Source organism: Actinia tenebrosa, unplaced genomic scaffold (assembly GCF_029948245.1).
Source record: "Actinia tenebrosa isolate PJP-AT-01 unplaced genomic scaffold, QUT_ActTen_1.0 PGA_scaffold5__44_contigs__length_20552954, whole genome shotgun sequence".
NCBI lineage: Eukaryota > Metazoa > Cnidaria > Anthozoa > Actiniaria > Actiniidae > Actinia > Actinia tenebrosa.
The window spans coordinates 5,155,003-5,172,873 of record NW_028292582.1 but is presented as its reverse complement, the minus strand read 5'-3'; the positions used below and the strand labels follow the sequence as shown (position 1 = coordinate 5,172,873).

General features: G+C 38.5%; 2 protein-coding genes across 2 annotated transcripts; both read left to right on the top strand.

Annotated features, from left to right (window-relative positions):
- The first annotated feature begins 190 nt into the window (after positions 1-190).
- LOC116291608 (5'-nucleotidase domain-containing protein 3) lies at positions 191-10,816 on the top strand. The gene is made up of 16 exons (XM_031698788.2): positions 191-375; positions 1,379-1,554; positions 2,162-2,236; positions 2,866-2,921; positions 3,161-3,254; positions 4,133-4,210; positions 5,451-5,507; positions 5,855-5,915; positions 6,143-6,245; positions 6,847-6,948; positions 7,155-7,239; positions 7,601-7,687; positions 8,446-8,499; positions 8,708-8,794; positions 9,558-9,622; positions 9,940-10,816. The coding sequence occupies exons 1-16, from the start codon at positions 207-209 to the stop codon at positions 10,142-10,144; spliced, it is 1,554 nt and encodes a 517-aa protein (XP_031554648.2). The 5' UTR covers positions 191-206; the 3' UTR covers positions 10,145-10,816.
- Positions 10,817-12,886: 2,070 nt separating this feature from the next.
- LOC116291601 (growth arrest-specific protein 1) lies at positions 12,887-14,740 on the top strand. The gene has a single exon (XM_031698780.2). The coding sequence runs from the start codon at positions 13,046-13,048 to the stop codon at positions 13,874-13,876; it is 831 nt and encodes a 276-aa protein (XP_031554640.1). The 5' UTR covers positions 12,887-13,045; the 3' UTR covers positions 13,877-14,740.
- Positions 14,741-17,871: the final 3,131 nt, after the last annotated feature.

The window sequence follows — 17,871 nt, the reverse complement described above, 5'->3', positions numbered from 1 at the left end:
ATGTAGAATAACTTTGTTTGAGTTCAATACTTCAGAACTTGATAAAATATAGCTTACCTCAGGGAGTAGCACTGCTATTTGTCTCTCAACTCAGGGAAAAAGATAAGAAAATTTCTCAACTTCACGTCGTCAGTTATTCGATGTTTACATCGATTGGGTTCCCTGTGTTGTGTACACGCGCCATCAGTAGTACAAACTTCACAAAGATGGTGTCTTTGTTACGACGCCTTGACAAACTTCTGTCTTTACAAGCAAAAATATCCCCAAAATACTTACTAAAACCCAGCCAGGTTCGATGGTTTGATGGACTTAGAAACACTCGAAGCATTCAGGAGATCAAAGACGATTACGATCATCACAAACGCAATATTTCAGGTATTTGATCAGAACTGAAACTCAAAATTGGACGAAATATTTTCCATTTTAGAAAGAAATGTTCATCACATAAGACTCAACTGTGTTAATATTTGACATATCTCTGTCTTTATAACTCAAGTGTCAAGGGAAGAGGATGTGAAAATCCATTGTTTTGGTTTTATGCTTTAAAATTTAATCACCATTTGTTTTTTTCTCGCTTTGATGCTTGGTTTTCAAAAAGTTTTCAATTATTAACCATCTCAGTCTTGTTTTATATCTCGCTATTTGAAACTATGGCTTGGTTAGCTTTGTTTGTCGAAGACTAGAGTTTGCTAGGATTTTGTTTATGCCCTAGCTGTTGTGAAGCTTGTGCATTGGCAAAGTTAGTGCATATGCCCTCTGTTTTGGTTTTAGATCCAGCCAGTAGTGGGCCCGCCCTAAGAGGAAAGATAAATATTCTCTTATCTGCTCTCAGAGTGTTTTGATGGTCCTGCATGATCATTGTATAACTCCTCCCAAGCATTGTGTTGTGGATGTCAATCAATATTTAGGAAGCCCTTGTCAACACAAGTGAAGTGAGTCCTGGGACATATTTGGGTCCCAAGCATTGTGTTGTGGGTGCCAATGAATATTTAGGAAACCCTAGCTTGTCAACACAAGTGAAGTGAGTCCTGGGACATGTTTGGGTCCCAAGCATTGTGTTGTGGGCGTCGATCAATATTTATGAAGCCCTTGTCAACACAATCAAAATATTTGTGAAAAGGCATTTTTTGTGCTTATATTTTGCATAAAAATGCATAATTGCTGTGTTAGTCTGATCACTACGTCAGACTCATACCCAGTTGTCACTCACGCTTTTTTAATGCGCGCGGTGGCTTTTGGGAAGGAGAGAGAAACAGGGAACTCACTAAATCCTTCCCATCAACCACAGCATGAGATCAATAAGACAAGGGAAGTGACTGGGTACAAGTCTATCCCTATGTTATACCACCACAGGCATTTCTTTTGGTCTTTGTTGCAGAGTCCTTCCAGCATACCATCAGGGATGAGAGAGGAATATTTGCCAACAATGAGCTCAGCCTCAAGTACATCGATGTCTATGGATTTGATTATGATTATACCCTAGCGTCCTACTCTGATGCTCTTCACTTCCTAATTTATGACTTGGCCATTGGTAATTTAATCAGCTTTTATGGGGTAAGCAATGATGCTTTGAGTATTGCGTTCTTAAAAAAGGCCCCTCCCCTCAGCTCAAGAGGATCTGGGACTGACAATAAAAACCTTATACATTGCTATTCTCCCTAGAATGTCAGTTGGTGCTATTTCATATCCTAGAGATAACGGCAATGGAAAGGTGCATTAAAAATTCAATCGCATCTTCTTTTTGGTGTAGCCATCCTCAATGACTAAGGTCTTTAACAATAATGCATGTGAAGGAGGCTGAAGATGTATGGAGCCATGTTCAAGATGGTAGTTTGAAATCGCATGGTCTTGATTACAATTCAAATTTATAGGTACGAGTGATGTTTTCAAAGTTTTCAAAATTGGACGAGCTTCTTGGTGAGTTCAATTTGAGACCTTTCATTAACATCACAGTATCTAAAAAAACCTAATTGTACGAGAAGATTGTTTAATTTTGTTTATAATACACTCAACAAAATTGAGCAACTTAATTGGTACTCTACAGAGTACAATTTGGGGTTTAAATATGCTCCTCTTGTCCAATCAGAATCAAGTAATTTTGTAGAGTGTATTATAAGGCATTGTGTTCACCATGACTTTAACATTTTAATGTTCTTTTTAGTACCCCAAAGGCGTTGAAGGAATGAAGTACAGACCAGATTATGCTGTTAGAGGACTGCACTATGACACAGCTAATGTGAGTAGTCTGACTTTTGTTGAATTGCAGCTTTACCTACACTGTCACAATATTAAGCAACTAAGACAAGTCAAGATGATTAGGTTTTTGGCTTCTATGCAGTTAAAATCAAGGGTGGTGTAGCAACGGTGAACTGCATTTTACCTCTGGGGTCTCTGGTTTGACTCCTTGACTCGCACGATTCAAGAGTTTTTTCCACTGACTCTCTGGTTTTTCTTTCTCCACAAAACTCACACGACAAATTCCATTTCATTTTTGTGAGTTAGCCTTGTCCTGACTTATCAGCCCTGAAGTTGTTCTGACAGGGGTTTGATCTGTGAGTTAGCCTTGTCCTGACTTTGATCAGCCCAGAAGTTGTTCTGACCAGGTTTTGATCTGTGAGTTAGTTGTGCCATGACTTTGATCAACCCAGAGTTCGTTTCGGGGTTTGATCTGTGAGTTAGCATTGCCCTGATTTTTATCAGCCCAGAGGTCGTTTCAGGGTATTAAATATGTTTAAAGGCTTCTAAATTACTCAGAACAAGAGCCCAAATTTCTGGAATTTTGGCTAGTTTTCTTGGTTGTGTAATAATGAAAATGGTTGTAAAGTTAGTTACAATGTTGCAAAATTACATGTATGATATCTTCAGGGTTTGCTGATGAAAATTGATGCCTTCCACAACATCATGCTTGGATCTGTGTATAGGTAAGGATTAATTAGAAATTGGGAATCAAGGGTGGTGTAGGGGTAGTGCACTTCCTTCTCGTCTATTGGGTCTCGGATTTGATTCCTTGGATCAGCTTAAATGTGATTAGATTGCTAGCGAAGCTGCATGCAGTGTAGAGAGGGGGACACAAGCAATATCATGGCTGCAGCATGCAATATTGAAGTACATGCTCTATGTAATATATCAATGAAGATTCTTTAATTCCTATACATTCAAGAGGTTTACAGCAAATACCAGATGAAGAGGTATTCAGGATATATGGTGGAATTCACCTGTCCATTTCTAAAATCAACCCAGATTTACACCTTAATGTAAGTACTAAAAGCAGAAAAGATGGTGGGAGAGGGGTTGGTTGTATATTTTAGTAGGCAATAAGTAATGTACACAGTATGAGTGGCCGTGTTGTATCAGATATACAACCACGAGGGGTAGCCGAGTGATTGTATATCTGATACAACACGGACATGAATACTGTATATGACTTATCAAACGTCTAGGTTAGTTCCTTTGTGTTTCACTAAAATTTTCAAAATTAAAGTGAATTTGGCCAAGAAAATCCAACTTAAAGTTTATGCAAATGAACATAGTTTTGTATAAGATTTACAACTCTCTTCACGGTCGTGATTTCTGTTGTGTTTTCCTCATGAATTATTAATGAGTTTGATAATTGTACTTTTATAGAACCTCCACAGAATTGTAGTTTTTTAGAACCACAGTGTAAACTACTGGATTGAACTCTGATATGTAATGTAAACAATAAGCTTCTTGATGAGACACTGCCTCTTGCTTTGCTATGATACAAAAGCAGTTGACTGTAACATGTAGTCCTACGCATGCATTACAGACCACATGGTTTAAGATTGACTTTTTAATGAATTACACACTTTGTCCACTTACTAAAGTCGTAATTTCCAGTAATTGTTTTTCAATGAAGATTTATCAGTAGTTGTTGCATCCTCTTAGACAAATCTACACATGAAAACTATGAAGATTAGTGTGTGTGTGGCTTCAGGGAGGTTGCAGTATTTAGTTTTATCATTTCATCTTTTGCCAAGATCTTTAGCCAGAACATGCCATGGTTATAAATTTGTGACTTGTCTTTGGCATTTCCTGGGCCCAGCTTACACATCACAGTTTTTTTACTTCTTTATTTCTTATATGGCCACTCAATTTTTATACTGAATTTTAGGAACTTGGACAAACAATGCACCACATGATTGACATGTTTTCCTATCCAGAGATGTGTCTACTGTCAAATGTTGCTGAGGTAAGTATTCACCCCTTATCTCCTACTACTCACTTTGCTTTAAAAACCTTGTAATTAATTTACATAGCTATACATATCTGATGAAGGTCGCTGTGACCTGATCAAAACTTAAAAATAAAATAATCAGAGACAACCCACTTCTTTTTATATATTAATATGCTTGACTACTAAATCTTCAACTCACCCACATTCTTATCAAATCCAGAGATAAAAAGATATAACTAGCTAAAAACTAGTGTGAGCTGCGTCGGTGTTTCTAATGAAACAGTAATGATGAAAAGGTAAATTATACACCGTGAAAAGATGAAAAAACTTACTGACGTTTCGGACGCTAGTCCTTCGTCGGAGTAAAAGAGAAAGAAGTGGTAGAAAGGAGTGTATATATGATAGAATAAGACAAAAGAAACCAATGAGAGCAAGGTAGGCAAGGAAACAAAAACAAACAATCAAAAGACAAAAGAAAAGGTTAGTTGAAAATAAAGCGTTCATTAATCCCGTTGGGACTAAGAGTGCCCAATAGGTGAATAAGCCGCATTTCTTTGGTCTTTCGACAATCATTGTTGCCGTTAAGCAAAGAAAGACCGAAAACAATGAAGTCAGAAAGAGAATGGTTAGCTTTCTGATTTCATTGTTTTCGGTCTTTCTTTGCTTAACGGCAACAATGATTGTCGAAAGACCAAAGAAATGCGGCTTATTCACCTATTGGGCACTCTTAGTCCCAACGGGATTAATGAACGCTTTATTTTCAACTAACCTTTTCTTTTGTCTTTTGATTGTTTGTTTTTGTTTCCTTGCCTACCTTGCTCTCATTGGTTTCTTTTGTCTTATTCTATCATATATACACTCCTTTCTACCACTTCTTTCTCTTTTACTCCGACGAAGGACTAGCGTCCGAAACGTCAGTAAGTTTTTTCATCTTTTCACGGTGTATAATTTACCTTTTCATCATTACTGTATCAAATCCAGAGGAAATTTGAATCATTGACCTTTCTTACACATCAGATTTTACCATTGTAGACTCACATTCAATGCTTCAGGATGAGTCTACACAGGGCTATTCTCATGGGAATGAACATAGGGTCACCATTTTCCACAGGTAGCCCAAGCTTCTAGATATCTTGGAAAATTCGAAAACCCCATACATTTACTTTATAGAATTATATGGCTACCACAAACAGATTTTGGGCTACCTTTTTCAATAAAAGTTTTTTTAAAGATAAATGCCTCCTTTTTTCTGCAGTTTCTTTATCAAAAGGGAATTCCGTATGACCCTGAGAATCTATTTCATGATTGTGTGGTAAGTAAAGGAATAGAGTAAAATCTTCAATGACTGATAAGGACATCTTGTGAATGCTACAATTTACTTCTATCAATAGACACCACTTCTAACAAAACCTATGTTTTGACTGGGGAAAGTAATCTCAAGGGATATCTTGGTGTTTGTATCCGTATCTTGATTTCTGGTTTCAGGCCATAGAAATAATCAGCTAGAATACTTTGAGGACTCATATTGACATGTTCTGACTTAAAAGTCACTGGTAGCATATTAATTGCCCCCAGTCAACTGTCAACAAAATTCACATGATTTATAGTAAGCAATTGTAAACCAATCAAATTGCAAGGCATTCCTCTTATTGTTATTAGAGTGCAGTAGAGAGTGTTCACGCTTCAGGGCAGATGTATGAGGCTGTTATGGATAACATAGGTAGGTCGATTTTCTGTCTGCTTCCCCTTCCTCCCCCCCCTCCCCCCACAAATCTATGGACAAATTCATCCAATTATTCTACGTAAATTTAAATAAGCATTCAAAAAAACATGTCTACAATTTTGCTGTATTTAAGGCCGCAGACAACTAGTTTTAATATCTATTTGTGAAATTCATATTGTACAGCATGTCAAAGCATTAAAATGATATATTGCTGTATTCCACAGGAACATACCTTGAGAAGAGTCCGCGATTAGGACAGTTGCTCAATAAAATGGTGTCATCTGGTAAAAAGCTATTCCTGATTACAAACAGTCCATATGCATTTGTGTGAGTATGATATAAACGAGTCACAGCTACACATGAAACTATTATAACATGCATGCTCTCTTGTTGACCAGAAGCACTGTTGAGCTGTGCACAACGTATACTTTAATGTCGACCAGGAACACTATTGGTGCAGTGCGCATGCCCCCTTGTTGACCAGAAGCACTGTTGAGCTGTGCACAATGTATACTTTTATGTCGACTAGGAACACTATTGGTGCAGTGCGCATGCTCCCTTGTTGAGTAGAAGCACCGTTGAGCTGTGCACAATGTATACTTTTATGTCGACCAGGAACACTATTGGAACAGTGTGCATGCTCCCTTGCTGAGTAGAAGCACTTTTGAGCTGTGCACAATATATACTTTTATGTCAACTAGGAACACTTTTGGTGCAGTGCGCATGCTCCTCCCTTGTTGACCAGAAGCATTGAAATATGACCTGGAGGTTAATTCATTGAGAACATTTTCCACTTTCTCTTGGTAGTCTTTGTGAGAAGTCGGACCCGGAAATACGTCACAACTTCAAAGCTCTATAAAAGTCTAGCATAGAAGATTGAACGCAAGGCTTATAAAATGCTAATGAGGAATTTTTCATTGATTGACAGGGATCGCGGCATGCAGCACATGATAGGAACAGAATGGACTGATCTGTTTGATGTCATTGTAACTAGAGCTAGAAAACCAGCTTTCTTTAAACAAGTATACAGGTAAGCACGCACTGTGACTGATACCTTAATGGTAGAAATCGAGCATTAGAAGAGCTGTTGGGAAAAAAACGGAGCGAGAGGAAAATTAACCTAAACACAAATGATGAGTAAGCAAAACCGACAGAGAGAGGCACCTTCTTTCAAACCAGCTATCAGCTCTTTGAGTGTACTTGGCCAAACTCATAATCGTTTCTATTTCCCACTAGGCCTTTTCGCTATTTAGACACTACTCAGGGCCTTCCAACATGGCGGAAGGTATCCAAGTTCGAAAAGGGCAAAATCTACCTTGAGGCAAGTAATAGCATAAAAAAAACCAAGAAATTTTCTCTTTTCATTATTGCGCACACATCTCAGTGTGAAACTCGTGATGGGTTAATGGAACGCATTTCGGTGGATAGATAGACTGCGAGCAGTCCTTCTATTTTCCTTTCGTCCTTCCCTTCCCAGCCCCCTCCCCAAGGGGCTTTGACTCGTAACCAATCTTCCTCGGCCAATCGACACGGACAGACAGACGGACAGTGACTAAGGGAAATAGAGGGACTGCTAGCAGTCTAGTGGATAGAGAATGAAATTCAGGCGTGCTATATGGTATTGGCGACTTCTTATCAATCTTCAACCCAATCTCTGATTATTGTATGCGTACCTGTTTTAGGGGAACGTTGAACAGTTCATTAAGTTTACTGGCTGGTATGGACCAAATGTACTTTACTTTGGCGATCACGTGTACAGTGACCTTAAGGTAAGAGGTTCTTTTTGGTAAGCCTTATTTATTGCTGCTAACATTATCAGATTTTGCTGTTAAAAATCGCTCTTGCTTTACGAGGGTAGGACTTGCTAGCCAACGAAGTAGCCCTCATACTATGATCAGTTTAGAATTTAGAAGTCGATTTTTCCGTTGGGAGAAAAACCGGAGAACAGTCAGACATGATGATTCTTGCAGGCCCAAATTTGCAGGCCCTACCTACCCCTCCGGTTCTCCTCCCCAGCCCCCCTTCGAATCCCAACCCCACGATCCCAGCACGATTTATTGAGGGCCGCTACACAGGCTAGAAAACCTGTGGAAAAACCCTCGAAGTACAAGAGAGAACTGACAAGCAACTCTACTCACATATAGATAATCTTTAATTCATCAGCTATATACTTACAACATTAATATAAAACTATAAATAACTAAAAAATCTAAAATCTATCTAAACTATATACAATTTTATTAACAGCTGCTTTCCGTAAATGCCGTGCCTTAGAGTATTTCTTTGATTGCGCGTTTAAATACCCCGAAGGATTTCGCGTGTCTTACGTCACATGGAAGACTGTTCCATAATGTTCCATAATACTGTAGCTAAAACTATTTTTGTAATTTTTGTATTTTTGTATCTTGTATCTTGATGGTGAGACCGGGGATTGAACCTGTGACCGCAGCCGTAATAGGTGGCACATTAGCAGCGTACATCACCCGTGCTTCTAGACTAGGCGTAACTCGTTTCTCTATCTTCCCAGGATCCAGTTCTTCATCATGGATGGCGCACAGGTGCAGTCGTTCCTGAGTTAGAGGTATATTTGGATCTATTTTTCATTTCCACTTTTTTGTTCGAAATTCTGTACTATAATCAATGTTCAATTTCCAATCCAGAAAAGAGCACCTCAATTGCTCCAAAGAAAACGGTGACCTGAGCCATTACAATGAATGGTTGTACCTCTAGGATGAAGTAGACGTCCGTTTTTTGTAATTATTGGATTTTTTGTGTGACTTTTTCCCCAGCAAGAGATTAAGATATGTAACGATCCAGAATACCAGAAATCTGTGACGTGGCTATTCACCTTACAAGATCTTATTGCAGAGTTACAGGTAAGTAAGGCATATACTATGGCGTGTGATGATGATGATGATGGTGGTGGTGGCGGTGGTGGCGTGTGATGGTGATGATGGTGGTGGTGGCGGTGGTGGTATGGTGGTAGTAGTGGTGTTGTAGATGATGATAATTGTGGCGGTGGTGTTACAGCTTGCTGATATGATGTTGGTGATGAAGATGATAGTGTTGTTAATGATAGGATGTTGATGGGTGATGATGATGATGGTGGAGATGAAAATGGTACTGGTGAGAATAATGATGGTTATGGTGATGATGGTGGTGGTGGCGGTGGTGGTATGGTGGTAGTAGTGGTGTTGTAGATGATGATAATTGTGGCGGTGGTGTTACAGCATGCTGATATGATGTTGGTGATGAAGATGATAGTGTTGTTAATGATAGGATGTTGATGGTGATGATGATGATGGTGGAGATGAAAATGGTACTGGTAAGAATAATGATGGTGATGATGATGATGATGTTGGTGGTGGTGTTGGTGATGGTGGTATTGGTGATGGTGGTAGTGGTGTTGTAGATGATTATAATTGTGGCGGTGGTGTTACAGCATGATGATATGATGTTGGTGATGACGTTGATGATGATGGTAAAGATGAAGACGACACTGGTGATGATTATGATGGTGGTGATGGTGGTTGTGGTGATGATAAAGTGATAGTAATGAAGTTATTGCTTGTAATAATAATGATGGTGTTGATGATAATAATAGTGTTGCTCAAATAAATTCTGTACTCCTTATTCCAGGCCCACGACCGTGCAGAGATAATGTCCACAGTTGAAGAATGGAAAGCCGAACGAAGACAACTACGGTGAGATGTAAACCGATGCCACTATAGAGTAGGTTTCGTATTTCTGTGTAAAGCTCAGTGCCGTAAGCGTGCCGTGCTGTATCCGTGATGAACGGTGATTGGTCTGACAGTGCCTTGACTTGGCGTTCCGTGTCTGCGCCGTGTTCCGGGTATTTGATTGGATAGAGAGTAGAGCTTTTCGAGTAATGTGATTGGTCTGGCGTATCCCTTGCCGTAAGACCGTGCTCGTGTTGTAATTTTTTCACAGTCATACGAAAACTGCTCTATGACGATCTTTCGTACGAAATCTGTTTGATACACTTTCTTTTTCTTTGCAGAAAGAAGCTAAAAGTCATGTTCAACCCGCAGTTCGGCAGCGTCTTTCGCACGTACCACAACCCTACCTTCTTCACGCGCCGTCTTATGCGACTTGCAGATATCTACATGTCTTCTGTTGAAAACTTCCTGCAGTACGAAGAAAACCTGGTGTTTTATCCCAGACGGGCTGCGTTACCTCACGAACCTGTTCTGGATTTTAGATAACTCGCATTTATGTGTAACGCGTGACACTTTTATCACTAAATTAATACTTGCGTGACAAGTCGCCAGTCACTGGAAGCCAAGGCTTAGCTTTTTAATATAACTGATACTGATTAAATCAGAAAAAGAAAAAATGTGTTTATATAGAGATTTTCAGTGTGGGCGTGATATTATCCTGTTTCAGATCACGTGACACATCCATATTAATGTATCTTCTTAAAAAGTTTTCGGTAAAGAAGAGAGTATTACTCGAGAGAATGACGAGTGTTTTGAATGGAAAAAAGAAATTACCCCAGCAATAAGTTGAATTAAATGGCGTTTATATTGCCTAAAATAGTTAGATGTAGTAAAGATGAGCGACTTAAAAGTTAGGCCTGGGCTCCCTGTAGTTTTGTTGCATGACACTGGTCGAGACCATTTTCGGACCCAGAAGCCCACGCTGGACAATAGGAACGTGGGCTCTGGGTACGAGATCGACTGGAGATTTGTCAGCACTCTTTGTTAAAATTTTTTTAAACAGAACAGAATTGTCAATATTGATTTTATAACCATAGAAATGTAAATACGACAATATAGCTAATTTATATGTATATGGAAAAAGACAAATGATTTGCAATTGAAAATTAAGAAAAAAAGCAAACAAAGAAACACTAATAAAAATCAAACTTACCTAAATTTTAGAGGAGAGAAGAAAACGGAAATTTTATATGGGTAGAAATACTACAAGTCTAAAACTTTCTTTTTTTGGTCTGGGTAACCTGTGGTTTTTGCGTAACACCGCTGACTGCCGACTATCGCTGTTTTAGCATCTCTCGCCCCTTTTCCAGTTTTAGGTTCGCCGTGTTTAGCCCATTTTCTTGGCTAGAAGCCTTCCGAGACGCGAAATAACCTGGGTGAAAGTAATCTTTTTTTCAGACAAATTAGCCATCATAATCAGCACACTTCAACAACTCATTACTCACACACTGATGAAAGCATGAATTCAAATGTTAAAGGTGAAGGCAAAAAAGCAATCAGTTTATTTACAGTATGGATTGCACGCCATAATATATCCTGGCGTGAAGCAAAAGCCAAAAATGTATTGTCTAATTGCAACTATTTTGTACAAAATAGTGGATGTTACTGGAACAGAACCGGATTTGGAACAAAAGCAAATACCTTTACACGTCATTGTTTAGTCTTTACTTGCCTGAGTGAATTCCGTAGCCAATTGACAACTAAATAGTTGTTAACTAAGTAATGTTTAATAAACGAGCAGGAGTGTTTTATCGGGTATAAAGACCCGATAAACCACGATCTGCGAGATTATTGAACGGCTTAGAAAACTTATGATGTTTGTTCTCATTGTGTACCGATTTTTTTACGAAATGAACCAAGTTTGATAGAGAAAATCCGAGTTAAAGTTTATGCAAATGAAGACGAATCTTTATCCGATATAAAATCACCTTCATGGTCATGATTTCTTTTGTGTTTTCTTCATGAATTATTAATGAGTTTTCTAAATGTTTTTAGATATGGCTTGCACTTCGTAATTCAAGGGTAGTTGAATTTGTGTTTCCTACGAGCAAAGTCTCTTCTCTTTCGGGTCTGCCTTCTTGACCAAAGAAAAAATCTACTCTTCTAGCAGGGAAGTAATTGTGAAAACTGAGAAAAAACTCGACAATGTTTTATCAATCATGGCTAGGACGCTTACACGGATCAAAAGCCAAAAACTGGCTTCGAACTCTGAATGCGGGGGTAGCCGGAAAATAAAAATTATTATCTGTACGTCATCAAAAGATTTCGTTCAATTTGACTTAGTGACTGAAGATCCCCTTTAGAGTGTTTATGAATATGTTATTAAGATTTTAAGACTTTTATTGGCCAACTGACAGTACGCTCTAAAACCGTGTGGTAATAGTGCTCCAGCTATACTTGGCTCCACCCGAATGCTCTTTAGTCTAGTCTATGCTGTTTTCAATCACAGTTGGTCGGGTAAAGCGATCTCATTTGAAGTGACTTTGATTGCTCTCAAACAGAAAAGGCCGAGGCGCGTTTCTACTTTGAAGAGGATCACGTTTTTGTTAATCTCGTCCTTGATCCTCTCATACAAAGCTCTTGACCAAGCATTGCGAATTATTATATATCAGGCTCTTTTGTTTCACAAGCTCCAATCGGGGCACGAAAAAATCTACGATAATGGAATAAGAAAACTCACTTATTTCCCAACCATCCACGCCAGCCGGTCTTGCGGTTTGAATTCAAAAACATATCTCGGAGCCTATTTGTTTGAAAACATTAAAGAATAAACACCAATGAAAACTGAACTTATTTTCAGTTAAGTGAATACTCTGCATTTCGAGAAGTACAGGCCTTGCAAAAGTACTTTACTAGTCTGACAAGTATAGCCGCTGAACTACAGGAATGCAGGTTTCATCACTTTTTCGAACTTGAGCGCAAGCCAGCCAATCAGATTCCAGCAAATAAATAAATCAGTTTGGTACTTCTCTTTTGACCACCCACAACGGTGTATTACGTTACAGCCGCGTTAAAAACACCTATCCAGGGCTTTCTCTGTGTTCTGTCCCCCACCAGAACCCTAAAACACGACCATCTAAGAGGTTCACAGTATTGGTCTTAAGTCCATCTTTTAAGCAGGAAATATACGCAATAGAGTCCACAAGAGAGACATCGATATGGCTTATAACGAACCTTGCAGTGAGCCCCGCGATCGGGTTTCGCCACACGACCAACGAGCTGTCTGATTGGTCAAGTCAATGTAATTCTTCATCGAGTTTCCTAGCGGTGTCAAGTAATCAGGCGATCATTCGTGCCTATAAATTGAGGCATCGGCTTACACTGGACAATATTTCGAGTTCACAGCCCAGCGAGCGGTGTGTGACACTGTACACTTTCGGCTACGAAATGCCCTCTGTAGATACTAAATTGCTTGGGCTAGCTACATATTTGATTCTAATGTCTTCTGGCTCTTTAAGTGAAGATGGAGACACCTTGGTCAACCGTACAATAGACTGTATGAGAGCGAGAAAGCAATGCATAAAAGACTTTACGAACTGTGGAATTTATTTATATCGAGTCTTCGGTGGTAAAAAGCCATGCAGTAAACATCTTGGCTATGATTTTCAAACTGAGCAAATAACAGGACCAGCTGATAAGGTTTGCCCGACGTTTTGCTCTCAAGCGATTTACAACCTCACTTCCCGACCCGAAGGAAGGCTTCTACAAAGTTGTGAGTGCGTTAACAGGGACTCGATATGTTTGACTGTAAAGGCGAGGATGGCGAAGTGTGTTGACATGGCTGTGAACGGCCCTCGAAATGACTCTAAACCAGGTTGCACTGAAATACGAAAATTATGCTCGAAAGATGAACAATGCAATGGTGCACAACAGTATTTTTTGAGAAAGTGTAGTCGGCTTATTTCGGGACTCGAATGCTCTAAAGACTGCAAGAGAGCACAAAAACTTCTACTCTCTTTGCCATTGGGAAACGGGTTGAACGAGTGCGAGTGCGATGGCTACGAAGAACCGCATTGTCGTGGTATACGAGCGCATCAACAAGCTCTTTGCTTCGGGACTCGAGTCACTAAAAGTGTGACCCCAAAGAATAGGCCCACTCAAAACGTACAGCGAGTTAACTCAGGCAATAGCGAATCAAGGGAAAATTTATCTCGATTGAGTATCTACACGGCTCTTGCCATTGTATTCCTTGGCGTTAGCAGATGGGAGCTTTGCTAGATGTAGTAGCGATTATTTATAATTGTAGAGGGATGTCAGTGTTATTTGAATTTTTAGCGTTTCCAAATGATTCTTAGAGAATGGAGTTTTTTAATTTGAACTTTGGACATGTGTAATTGATTGTATATTAGAAGCAAAGACGATTTGTATCAAAGCACTTGTACATAGACTTGTCAGGAAACTACATCATGGAATTTATCTTAATTATCAAAAACAATGATCTGTAAATATAACTGACTTTATTTGCATTTTTCGTTTGATTTGATATTAAGACCCGACCTGGATTAGAACAAAGAAGTTCGAAAGCTTTTTTAATTACAATTTGACACAGCGCTGTTCAAGTGTGTTGATGTCCCGAGATTTCTAGGCCGGTCTCCGAGGTTAAAGAAACACGGCGAAAATCTGATGTCATTCTCGAGTTCGGTTCCCAAAATCATTCTTTTCGCGCGACTTGAAGAGATTTCACCGCTACAACCAAGGCTCCTAAGACTTTTTCTAATAAGCCAAACACTTCTTAATTAACTCGAAGTCAAATAATTATTGCGAGAATTAGGATTAGAATTAGTCTGGGGAAGGAAAGGAGACAATGTTGATTCTTATTTCCGTTCGAAAATGACTTAGACATCGGTCCCTTGCAGAGGCAAAATAATAGTCTTACCTTGGATGTGATGGCTCTAGATAGGGTACACAACGTGTACTAGCAAAACATTGTCCCCAAAGTACTGAACTCCTGAATAATTGGTTCAATAAACAACTATTCTTGCAATGCGTCAAAAATAAGAACGAATCCTTGAAGCAAAAAATATTAATCTATGAATACAACTTATAATTATAAAATACGAAAATAAAAACATACAACAAAGGTATTTTTTGCCTGTAATCGGTTCTAAATTTTAAAACTTGCTAATTGTAAGAGTTTCGATACGACGGAGAGTAAGCCGTGTCGACGATTGATCCCCACTTTCTGTCAAGGGTTCAAAAAATCTTGGATTTCAAATTGACTTTCGTGATACAATCGGTATCTCAATCTGTTTTGATTATTGAGTTTACGCGTAGTCTTAGCAGAACGATGTGTTAATAGTTGGGGTTACCTGCTCAGATTTTCTGGGATATCCATACTTAAGAGGAGAGATGTTATCTCTAACCCTGATTTTTTTCCCTCGAAAAACGTCTTGGTCAAAACACTTGAAAAACGTCAGAAAAAACTCGTTCTTGTGGAGAATACGCGCCTAAGCGTTCGATTCGAATTTCTTCACTTTGCAAACTATTCTTTTATATGACGCCGGAATATTTTGCGAGAAATGGAAAAAAAAATTATACGAAAATATTGCCAGACATATAGTAACCTTTAGCTTTTAATTTATTTGGTGTTGTAATTGAGAACAGAAAGAAAAGTCGTAAAACAATGAAAAATAATACTTTTGACTGAGCTCCTTTGAGTGCTAACGACGACAGAGAGAAAACAGCACCGTTTTTTGCGGGCAGTTCGTGAAAGGCGAGAAATACGGAAAACGGCTCATTGTCGTCTCATAAACAAGAATAGAATTGTGATTTCTCGATAGTTGTGAGACAATTTTTCTATTAAATGGGAGAAAGAACATAGAAAATGAATAACGAGGGGTGTAAGAGAGTAAATGATAAAAGTTGATGAAAAGCGTGCCAAAACTCGATGTTCGCAGTCGGTCTTCGCTCTTAACGTACTATAGTTATTTTCCCTCAAAAGAGATAATTAGAAATGACATTTCGAATGGGCACAGATCAAAGCAAATTAACAACACGCTCAGATGGTCTTTCAATCAAATAGCGTTTAAGGATTTTAAGTAAAATGCAATCAGGCATCTCCCGCAGTACGAAAAATCTTAATTACTCCAGTCAATGATATGTAAGCCAGTTGGTAATCCAAGTTTCCATCCCCAAGCACTCGTAAGCTTATTCTTGTTTCATCCTGATAACCTTAAAATGGACTCGTTGAGACGTTCTTTTCTTCTAATTTAATTACAAATATTTTAAGCGTTTTTTGACGCTTATTAGCGTATCACTGTGTTGCTGTCGATTATTAGTGCCAATTACTGGTACATATAGATCTAAATTAGGAATATCCTTGGAAAGAGAGCTGAGCTTTAAAAAATAATACATAACTATATGAAGTACACTTCAGACTAAAATATATTTGTCCTTTTGTCGGAAACTACGATTACTTTATCATTGCAATGATCAATATACTTTCTATATGGAGTATTAGCAGAGAATAGCTCACTTCAACATGGAAATTTTGTGTGTGACGATTAGGTAAGAGTAGGGTTGTATTGTCACACCCCCTACGGCACCCTAGCGAATTAGGGCCACAAACTGATTGCTCAGTCGATGGCATGCATACGTTATGGATAACGATAATGCGAGGAACAAGTGATTGTAGCCAGTGTATAAAGCAGCAATTTGAAAGTCGTTTAGGGGTGAAAAAGTTCATGGAAATAGCTAGGGGCATTTGAAACTGATCGAATATCATCTCAAGCTGCGAAACTCGTGCGAGTTCGGATCTACCTTCTCTGCTATCAAAAATAAACTCCATTACCAATCGCTGAAATTAAGTTAAACTTTATTATCACATCGGCCAAGTTTTTTTGTAGTTTGTTTGTCGTTCTGAGGGGTTTACGATATTCGTGCAGCAACCACTTCCTTTTTGTCAGCAGCTTGATGCGAAGTACAAACATTTGCTCATTATCCATGTACAGAATTGACCTCTAATAGTCAACCTCTTCCGGTCTGCCTTTTACAAGTCTAAGCCTAGCCTTCTGAAAATAACAATTTTCGATGTTGAACTTGACGGAAAAAAGAAACTTGACTATATATTCCCTATCTTTCAACATAACTGGAAAAGGTCTTTAAAATTGAATTGGTGATGCAGGTTTTAAATTCTCGTTCTCAGACTTTATCGAATGATTTTATCGAATCCTAATGTCAAACTAATAAAATTAAAACGATGGCGAAGACACTCCAAAACTTAAGATTTCAAGAAAAGATACACGTCTTAATATTACAAAAACCTTTACAGAAGGAAATCATAGCCAAAAATGTTCATAGTTCACGGACTCAGGCTGTAAAATTTGTGGTGCTGAAACGTCAAATGTTTATACTAATAAAACCATGGAAGTAGAATTTAAGTACGTTGGATAGACAGACTAATCCTTTTACCATGCTTGTATATGATCTGCCAAAAGGGTGTGCTTTGGTCGAGCTGGGTTTTATCAAACTCTCAAGGGACGGAACCGGCTCCAAATGTGATGACAAGTGGACTCCGAATATCATACTGTGCTCATTCAAGTATTTTTTTCGGCTTTGCACGATCAGAACTTCGATTATAAGAAGATGTAAAATCAAGATGTACTGAAAAAGGTATTGAAAATTATATTTTTTGATGAAAATAAGCAAAGAAACTGCAAAGATGGAAGATGTTTTTAAAACACGTGCTAAGAATGAAAAATGGCGGGAAATCCAACAGCGACGCATCCGTAGTCTTTTACGCGAGGAAACACTTTAGGCGGGAAAAAAATTGATTATATTTGACTACATATCTCTTTTTTTTCTCTCTCTTTTTTTTTTTTTTCCTTCATTTTCTATGACATTATTTTTCTATTTTCTAGAATTTTCTGATCGTTTCTGGTTATATTATCTGGTAAAGATTAATGATGATGCCTGAAAAGATTATTTTATTTAAGTTCGGCGTCTATCAACGAAATGCATCCAAAGCTTGCTCTTTAAAATAATTACGTCCAAAATCTGAAACGATTGCTTTTAAGCGAGTTTTGCCATCCAAAAATATCTTATTAAGGTTGGTTTAGACGGTACGATTTTCGCCTACAACTATCGTTTACAACACGCTCGCGTCTGTCGTAGGCGAGTTGTAGGCTTGATTTACACGCCTACGACTCGAGTTGTAGGATGGCGCGAGAGCGTTGTATACGATAGTTGTAGGCGAAAATCGTGCCGTCTAAACC